Raw genomic sequence first — 9,052 nt, forward strand, 5'->3', positions numbered from 1 at the left:
TATTCATGATTTTAAAACGTTATTTCTTTCTGTGTACTTAATATACATACATATTTCTTGAACAACAATAAAACAATAAATGTATGCTAAGCATTTTAGTGATATCAATTGTTGAATATGTATTTAAGATTTTAACATAAAATGACACAATTAAACCAACATCTTTCAGTCTTATCAAATGCGTTGATAACTTTAATTTTTACAAAACTGAAGGATGAACGAATATATAATATTTTCAAAAGAAATACCACGAATTTTCCCCACGCTTTGTTGGGCATAAATATTCTCGATTCACATATTTCGGCATATTTCATGACATAAATTGTCAAGCTGCCGTTTAGCATCTTTTATTTGGCACAATTTCATAGCAGCTAATTCTCGGCAGCTTTCTCTTTCTGATTCGCCTGCCATCCTCCATCTATGTGGAGGAAAGTTGTTTTGTGGCAGCTTGCCAACGAGCATACCATAAATCAAAAAGTCGACAGAACCTTGAAATGTTCAATATGAATTCAGTAATGTCTCCCATATATACATACATATACATATATATAAAATACTTGTGCTTTCGCACTCGCACTGCTCAGTTATTATCTTCCATTTACCATTCCCCAATTGCACTAATCGCATGCGAAGATGCAACTAGGAAGAGAGAGAGAGAGAAAAAGAGAGAGAGAGAGAGAGAGCGAGATGCTGGTTCAAAAGTTTCTAATAATTTCTATTTGAAAGGCGGACCAAAAGTTGTGCGTGGTGTGCAAAACTGTCATATTTCATAAGTCGCTCGGGCAGCGTATGACGGACGGCTCAACAAAGCGAAGAAGAGGGTGGTGGGAGAGAGGGAGGTAGGGGTAGAGAGGGGCAGACAGGCGTTGGAGCCTGTCTGTGTATAATTACATGGTTCAACTGTCACGGCGGAAAACAAATAAATGAGTTTCACTCACAAAACTTTGCCAACAGCAGCCGCAGGAGGCAGCCGCAGCTTTTGGCTACACAATAGTGGATGCCACCCCTCACCCTTCCTCCCCACCCCTCCTCTCACTCACCCCACACACATCACCGCACTGAGCAAATGCACTTTGTGGCCATCGATCGCTTGCACATGCATCAAAATTCGATACGCATTCATTTTGATGCCCTTTATTTTGGGGAGGTAGAGAGCAAAGTTTTATGAAGCAGAAATGTTTGAAAACTTTGTTGCACCAACAATGTGAGAGAGAGAGAGAGAGAGAGAAGGAAGAGCATGCGGCACGTCTGTCTGCTTGACAATTAAAATCAACAATACTCTGATCCAAAATCAAACATAAAACCATGTCCAATGTTGTCATCAAACTTTGACTTTGGACGCTAGCCGATTCTTCCAATTGAGCTTTAGTTTACGTTTTGTTTTTGATTTCGATTTTGATTTTGATTTCGATTTTGGGAAATGAAAATAAAATACCTGAGCGAGCGTTCGATGGTCGAGCGTTTGAAATTAATTCAGATTGCAATTCCTTTGAATTATACGCATCACCAAACTATGATTTCTCATGAAATATTAATGCCGGCATGCGACATTTGATATTTTACGCAGTGCGCTTTGTTTTTTGTGTGTGCCAACCGCCCTTCTGCCTTCTATTTGCTGTCTACAACCATCCAAGTCGAAAATGCGAATGTGAATACGAATGCGATGGCGATGACGATGACGATGGCGATGCGATGGCGAATGCTAAACCAAGCCAGGGCCAACTTCGTTATCATTGTCAACATGCCATTGAGTCGAGGCGAGGCGAGGCGAGTCGAGTCGAGTCGACTCAAGTCAAATCGAGACGAGTTGAGAGTTGAGAGTCAGTGGTCCACTGTGGCCCGCATCCGTCTGCTTCATCTTCATGCCTCACACTTCGTTGTCTCTGCAGCCGGGCATAATCAGAACAATTCAAAAGTTGCGTCTGTCAAAAAGGCACAGAATGTGGCCATCCAGCGCTCGTCATTCTCATCGTCTCATCGTCCACGTTTCACGTTGTGCTCATCGCTGTCTGCTGCTCTCCTTCTCTCTCTCTCTCTCTCTCTCTTTTTTTTTGTTGGAACTTCCTTTTTGACACCGGCGTTCCGCTACGTTTGACGGCTCTTGTACCTGCCCCAACCTACCCCACCCCACCCACGTGCCACGCTTCCAAGCTGCCACACACGTCTCCTCTTCATTCGACATTCGGTTTTGGTGTCTATCAATGCCAGCGATTGTCCTGCCTCCTGCCTCCTGCCCAGTGCCTCCTCCCTTCCTGCCTTCTTCGTCTGCTGCCAGCCGGAAAATGTGAATTTATCACACGAGCACGTACGCATATTTTCTATGCGCCTGACCTTTTTTCCATTTTCATTTCAATGTCTCCTGCACACATCTCTTCCATCTTCTTTTTCCTACTTTATTTTATTTTATTTCTCTTTTTTTGCTTTTTGTCGTTTTTTCGGGGAGTTGTCCTTGCCGAAAAGTGGCACGATTGCTTCATTGCAAATGTCGTTATGTTCAAGTGCCGCACACAGATTAGTTAATATTCCACTTTGTGTGTGTGTGTGTGTGTGTGTGTCGGGGTCACCAAACGGTCGCCAGTGGTCGACCTGCTTATCTCAGCCGTTGCACGTGCCCCATGCGCTCGCTATCACATTCGTACTTCCCCTAACTTTCCCTCTCCCTCTTCCTCCAGCGCGTTGTCAGCGTGTTGCAACTGCGCGACACTCGAATTGTGAATTTGAATGTCTTAATTGCATCCTGTTTGTGGCAAATTCACTTCTGCAACAATTAAAAGCCAATTTTGTAGCACACGACGACAGCTGGCAGCGCTTTGGGGTTTCTAATCAACGCAACGGGCGGTGACAACAACTGCCGCCCAACATGTAGGGGGCATGGATAGCAGCGAAGGCAAAGGATGCTGCTGCTACTGCTGCTGGCTGCCATTGGGGCACCTTTTTCTCGCATTTCTCCATTATTTCCGTTCTGCGCGACAAAAATTGCCAGACATTTGCTTAATGTGCGCTGCACAAATTCAAGCAAACAACTTAAACAAACTCACAGCTAAGCAGGCGCTGTATGCTCTACAGTTTGTGCAAATGGCTTTAATTCCGCAGAAATTAAGTATACTCAAATATTGAGAGACAAGCTTATAATGAGACTGTAATCGAAATTAAGTATACGTAAATGCTGTGGGAGTTCCCTAACGAAATTAAATACGTATGCTAATACGTTCCTTGGATAAGGTAGGATATTAAAAGCAAATACACATTTAGTAAAAGTCTCAATTGAACACTCTAAGATAAATTTTAATAGAGTATATATTTAAAATACACTAAAATACTAAATAAAATATACTGACTCTTTGCAGAATTTAAATTGGATTTAAATTGAAATACTATAAAAATACACTAACTCTCTTTAAAATATAATTTGTATTCACATTAAATACAACTTAAAATTGAACACTCGAAGATAAATTTTAATATGAAAATACTCCAGTACTCGAAAAATACCAATAAAATATACTGACTCTCAATTTAGATTAAATTACTATAAAAAATACTATCAGAAATATACAAAAAAAATATACTGACTCTTGACTATATTATACAAATACACTGACGCTCTTCCAATTGAATACTCTAGAATTAATTTTACTATAAAAATACTGCAGTACTAAAAAAATACTGAAAAATACTAGACTCTTTAGAATTAAAAGTGTAACTCACAATTGAACACTCTAAGATAAATTTCTATGTAAAAACAGTACAGTTCTTTCAAAATACTAAAAATAATATATTGGCATTCTTTAGATTATAATTTGCAACCATTGAATACGACTCTCAATTGAACTCTAAGATTAATATTACTATGAAAATACTAGAATACTTTAAAAATACAAAAAAATATTTTAACTGTCTTTAGAATTTAAATTCCTTATAAACTCAATCTCTATTTACACACTCTTCATTAAACACTATAAAATTCGTTTATATTTAAAAATAGTACAGTACTCCACAAATATTTTAAAAATACATATATGGGTAATTCCAAAACGGAATTTGTCCCGTGCGAGACTCTTTACATTGAAAATAACATAAACTGAAACAATTTTGAATATAAGAAAAGTTTATTTTTATAGCTCTAGATAAGTACTTTAATTAGAGCTAAGAATGGTTTTGGAATTTTTTTTTCTGTTTTGTTTTCTGATGTGATAATTGCAAAAATTAACCGATTCGTACGCAAAACCAAAAAATGAACGAAATTATATATTTTATCGGAAAACAGATCAAGTTCCTAAAATCAATCTTAGCTCTAAATATAGTGCTTATCTAGAGCTTTAAGAATGACATTCACTTATTTTTAAAATTGTTTCAGTTTATGTTATTTTCACTGCAGTGAACTGTAAAAGTCTCGCACGGGACAAAATTTCGCCATGGAATTACCCATATACTGTATTTCCTTAGTATATGATTTGTATGCACACTTTACTATGAAAATAATACAGTACTCTAAAAATACTATAAATTAGAATTTTATTTGTCTATTATACTAAAGCCAAATATTTACGTAAATACTAATACGAGTACGTTATAAGCAAATACATCAATTTATGCATTAATTTTACTTCCATACTAAATTAAAAAGATAGGTTTGTATCAACTTTAATTTTGATTCAAAAGCAAGTCCAGTATATTAACTTTAATCTCTCTCGAGCTTATCAGCGAAACTCATGTGCAATGCAAATGTACCAAAAAGGAAGAGCATAATGTTACGATAATTGAAATGCCGCCCACAACTTCACTTGGCTGATAAAACGCTGGCTGGCTGCCTTTGCCTTTGCCTTAGTCGTCTGCAGCCAAGCTTCTGGCAGCGTCTGCGACAGGATGTAAACGGGGCGAGCAAAGTCAAGGTAGACAAGACAATGTGTTGGGGTAGAAGAGGATGAAATTGTGCTACCTTCAGCTACCCGATGCGGTCGCTAATTAAATTGTGCTCCAGAGAGAAAGAGAGAGAAGTGGATACTTTATTGTGATTGCTTCAGATGCAGCGCGTGGTGATCAGAAGTGGATCACTCTCCTCCGCATAGTCATCGAGGTTCTCAACGCTCTGACGATGGAAATGCGGCGGCAGCCACTTGGCAACTTTCACTTGACTTGGAATATCCTCCTGCTGTGATTCTGCAGCTGGTTTCATTGCTGTTGCTGACACTGGCAGCCACATGTGACTACGCATCTGGACAATGTCCTGGCTATGCATCCGATTGGCGCGACACAGTTGACCAATCGTTGTGCCGCACTTTAGGGCCAAGCGGGTTAAGGTGTCATCGCTGCTCACTTCGTGGCGCAACCAAAGTCGATGGCTGTCGCCTAAATTGGGCGGCATCATCTTCAACACAACGCACTTTAAAGCATTTCAATTACTGCGAGCACAATTTCTATTGAACTCTGTTTGACATCATTATATTCACATACTCGACTGGTTGATTGAAGTGAAGTTTCGTTCGCCTCTTTGATGATCGCGCAGCATTTGCGATTAGCGTTTTATGCAAATCACTTCAAGTACACTCACTCACTCACTCACTCATTCACTCGTTGCCGCGAGTTACAAAACACCGTGCAAATACGTGCAGCGTACGTATGAATAAGTACGCAATCAACGTGGCGTATACGTAACCAGCAACCAGCAACCCATGGGCTCTGCATGCTCGAATGCCCAGCACTGTGTGTGTAAGGGGTTGCCACATATTATATTACAAAATGCTTTCGCCCAATAATTACAGATTTCCACCTCTTTTTCGATTGCATTTAAATGGAAATGGCAAAAATGTGTCAACCTAGAATGTGATATAAAAAGATTTTTAGCATTCATTCGAGCACTATTTTAATTATCGACATTGCAATTGCAAATAAGCAAAAATATTCGCAAATTGCAGATAGAAAAGCGTACTTAAATATATATCTTTTAATTTTGCATTATTGAATAAAACAAGAATTCTCATGAAGTAACAAAACTTTCAATTGGAAAACAAATAACAAATGAGTAACAGATTTGATTTGAGAGAACTTTTGCAACTAGATTTACAATATAGATTTTTTATTATTTTTCACATGCTAGAGTATTCAGGCGTCACATATGGAAATACCGTAGTATTTTTCGACAGCTTTCATCTACTTTTAAATAAAGACATATTGCACAAACCGCAATTTAAAGTGGTTCAATTTAACGTTTTGAGCGTTGTGTTGTGCCTGACAAATATGAGTATGCGAAAATTGATTTGATAAACACGTCGAAGCCGCAGCAGCAAGAAAGTTAAAACTCTTCTTTGTCTGAGCAAAATGTTTGAATTTGTTGCCATCGCTTTTCCTTATTTTTTTTCTTTGTGTGACGGTGGCCGCTTTGGGGTTAATCTAGTGTGAAGTCATTTACGGGAAAGCCGATTAAGTTGAATTCGATATGACATTATTATAAGCGAGACAAAGGCAGCGTAATCATGTGACACACACACACACACAATAGTAAGTATTCTGACACACACAATTTACCCGTTTCATACAACTCACAAACTATTAAAAAAAAAAAAAAAAAATTAATGGACAAAGCTGGTGGAAGCAAAGGCGATGGCAATGAGAAGTACGCTTTAGATAGCCAGATTCCGGCGTATGTTCGCAGTAGATTCTTTGTGACTATCATGCTCTTTCTGGGCATGGCAAATGCCTATGTGATGCGCACCAACATGTCGGTGGCCATTGTGGCCATGGTCAATCACACGGCCATCAAGGGCGAGACGACGGACAACGAGACGGACACCAGCGATCGTCAGGATGGCGAATTCAACTGGAGCTATAAACTCCAAGGCTACATCCTGGCCTGCTTCTTCTATGGCTATGTGATCACACAGATACCTTTCGGGTTTCTCATCAACACGTACGGAGCCAAACACTTCCTCGGTTGGGGCATGATGATCAACTCGATTGCCGCATTCTTTGTGCCCATCGCAGCGCGCAAAGGCGGCTACATCGCTCTGTGTGCGGTGCGCTTTATCCAGGGCCTGGGCGAGGGTCCCATTGTGCCCTGCACCCACGCGATGTTGGCCCAATGGATACCTCCGGGCGAGAGATCTCGCTCCGGGGCCGCTGTCTATGCGGGCGCTCAGTTTGGGACCATCATATCGATGCCATTGAGCGGATTGTTGGCCACTTACGGCTTTGACGGAGGCTGGCCATCGATCTTCTATGTCTTTGGTGCTGCCAGCACCATTTGGTGTGTGCTCTTCATTCTGTTTGTCGCGGAGAGTCCGTCGGCATCGAAGCACATCACTGAGGCGGAGCGCAAGCATATTGTGGAGACCATTTGGTCGAGTCACAAAGACACCGAGGATGCAGCGGGAATTGGAAAGACGCCGTTGCGCAGCATCTTTACTTCGCTGCCATTTTGGGGCATTCTAATTGCCCACTGCGGTCACAATTATGGCTACGAAACGCTGATGACCGAACTGCCCACCTACATGGCCATGGTGATGAACGTGAAGCTCAAGGAGAACGGATTTCTCTCCTCGCTGCCATACCTGGCCATGTGGCTGAATGCCATGCTGCTGGCCTTCATTGCCGATTTCATGATCAAGAAGAACGTGAGTATTACGATTACGCGTAAGGTGATGAATTCAATCGGACAATATGTGCCGGCCATAGCGCTCTTTCTTGTCGGATATTTGCACGAGAGTCTGATGTTAACCGTCTTGATATTCACCATTGGCATGGCCTGCAATGGAGCCATCTATTCGGGATTTAAAATCAATCACTTGGATCTGTCGCCTCGCTTTGCGGGACTCCTCATTGCGATTACGAACTGCAGTGCCAATCTGGTGGGACTCACGGCACCTATGATAGCCGGACATGTGATCAACCATGATCCATCGATATCCAACTGGCGGATTGTCTTTCTAATTGCCTCGATTGTTTACTTCATCGTTGGCACCATCTATAATCTGTTGGCCTCTGGAGTGCGACAATGGTAGGCCAAGAGCAACCAACAACCAAACAACAATCAAACCAAAACAAAAGCAAAAACCTCAAAACAAATCCAAAATGAATCGAAACTAAACACAGCTGTAACTGGGCCACAACTAAAAACATTTTGTTGGCTTTCACATCCTGCTGCTGATGCTGTTGCTGCTGTTGCTGCTAATGACACTGCTGGTCATGTCGCCAAGCACACTTTGGTTTGAACAACACACAGAGAACATTCGAGCATTCAAACGTTCGACATTCGAAGAGAACATCAATCAAATTACCTCGACACTATCCCCATCACATTTTGGATATGTTATTGTTGTGTGCCATTGGTCTCTGTGGTTTTTGGGCCACAATTCAATTCAAATCGTAATTGTACTCGTACTCATGGAACCATCAGTATTTAGTTGGAAATGAAGCTAACAACAACTATTTCAATAAAGAAAGAAGTACAAAATGAACGGAAAATCTCGCTGTCGCTGATTAAGTTTAATTAAATATCATGAGTAATCATCATTTTTGATAAAAACAAAAAAAAATTGAAATCAAAAATAATGATTATCTACGATATTTATTTATTTATTCCATCGAACTATAAATTGATATTGTATTACAGCTTTTGTATCGAGTTTTAATTTTAAATATATTGACACCGCTATTGATGCTGATGGAGAATATATATATACCTTAATTCATTAGAGATATCTTACTCACTTTATATTGATAGATACAAACGAAGGCTGTATTTGGTATATTGATATACTATTAAAATTAAAATATGCCATATACTATAAAATATTAGGTTGGCCAAAAAGTCTTGCGGTATTTCCGATAGGTGTCTTTGCAAGCGCGTAGTTCTAGTTCTATTTATCGAATCGGTTCATGCGATACCTTTTTGGAAAGCTCTTTTCCCGCGCTAACACGTGTTTGATTTATTGTTGTTTGTCTTGAGTCGTTCGTGAGTTATAGCGTCACAAACATGGAGCAAAATAAAGAGAAAATACGGCATATTTTACAGTACTACTACGATAAAGGCAAAAATGCAACTCATGCTGCCAAT

General features: G+C 40.1%; 2 protein-coding genes across 2 annotated transcripts; one reads left to right on the top strand and one right to left on the bottom strand.

The window, feature by feature from the left end:
- Positions 1-4,691: 4,691 nt before the first annotated feature.
- Positions 4,692-5,444, bottom strand: LOC133847981 (uncharacterized). Its single transcript, XM_062283338.1, has one exon. It carries the CDS (start codon positions 5,366-5,368, stop codon positions 5,021-5,023), a length of 348 nt encoding a protein of 115 aa, XP_062139322.1. The 5' UTR covers positions 5,369-5,444; the 3' UTR covers positions 4,692-5,020.
- Positions 5,445-6,505: 1,061 nt separating this feature from the next.
- LOC133848611 (putative inorganic phosphate cotransporter) lies at positions 6,506-8,610 on the top strand. Its single transcript, XM_062284247.1, has one exon. It carries the CDS (start codon positions 6,573-6,575, stop codon positions 7,995-7,997), a length of 1,425 nt encoding a protein of 474 aa, XP_062140231.1. The 5' UTR covers positions 6,506-6,572; the 3' UTR covers positions 7,998-8,610.
- Positions 8,611-9,052: the final 442 nt, after the last annotated feature.

This window comes from Drosophila sulfurigaster, chromosome X (genome assembly GCF_023558435.1).
Source record: "Drosophila sulfurigaster albostrigata strain 15112-1811.04 chromosome X, ASM2355843v2, whole genome shotgun sequence".
Lineage (NCBI taxonomy): Eukaryota > Metazoa > Arthropoda > Insecta > Diptera > Drosophilidae > Drosophila > Drosophila sulfurigaster.

Bases quoted from the DNA above. Each gene is read 5' to 3' on its own strand.
- LOC133848611 (XM_062284247.1), top strand. From the start codon at position 6,573: ATGGACAAAGCTGGTGGAAGCAAAGGCGATGGCAATGAGAAGTACGCT.
- LOC133847981 (XM_062283338.1), bottom strand. From the start codon at position 5,368: ATGATGCCGCCCAATTTAGGCGACAGCCATCGACTTTGGTTGCGCCAC.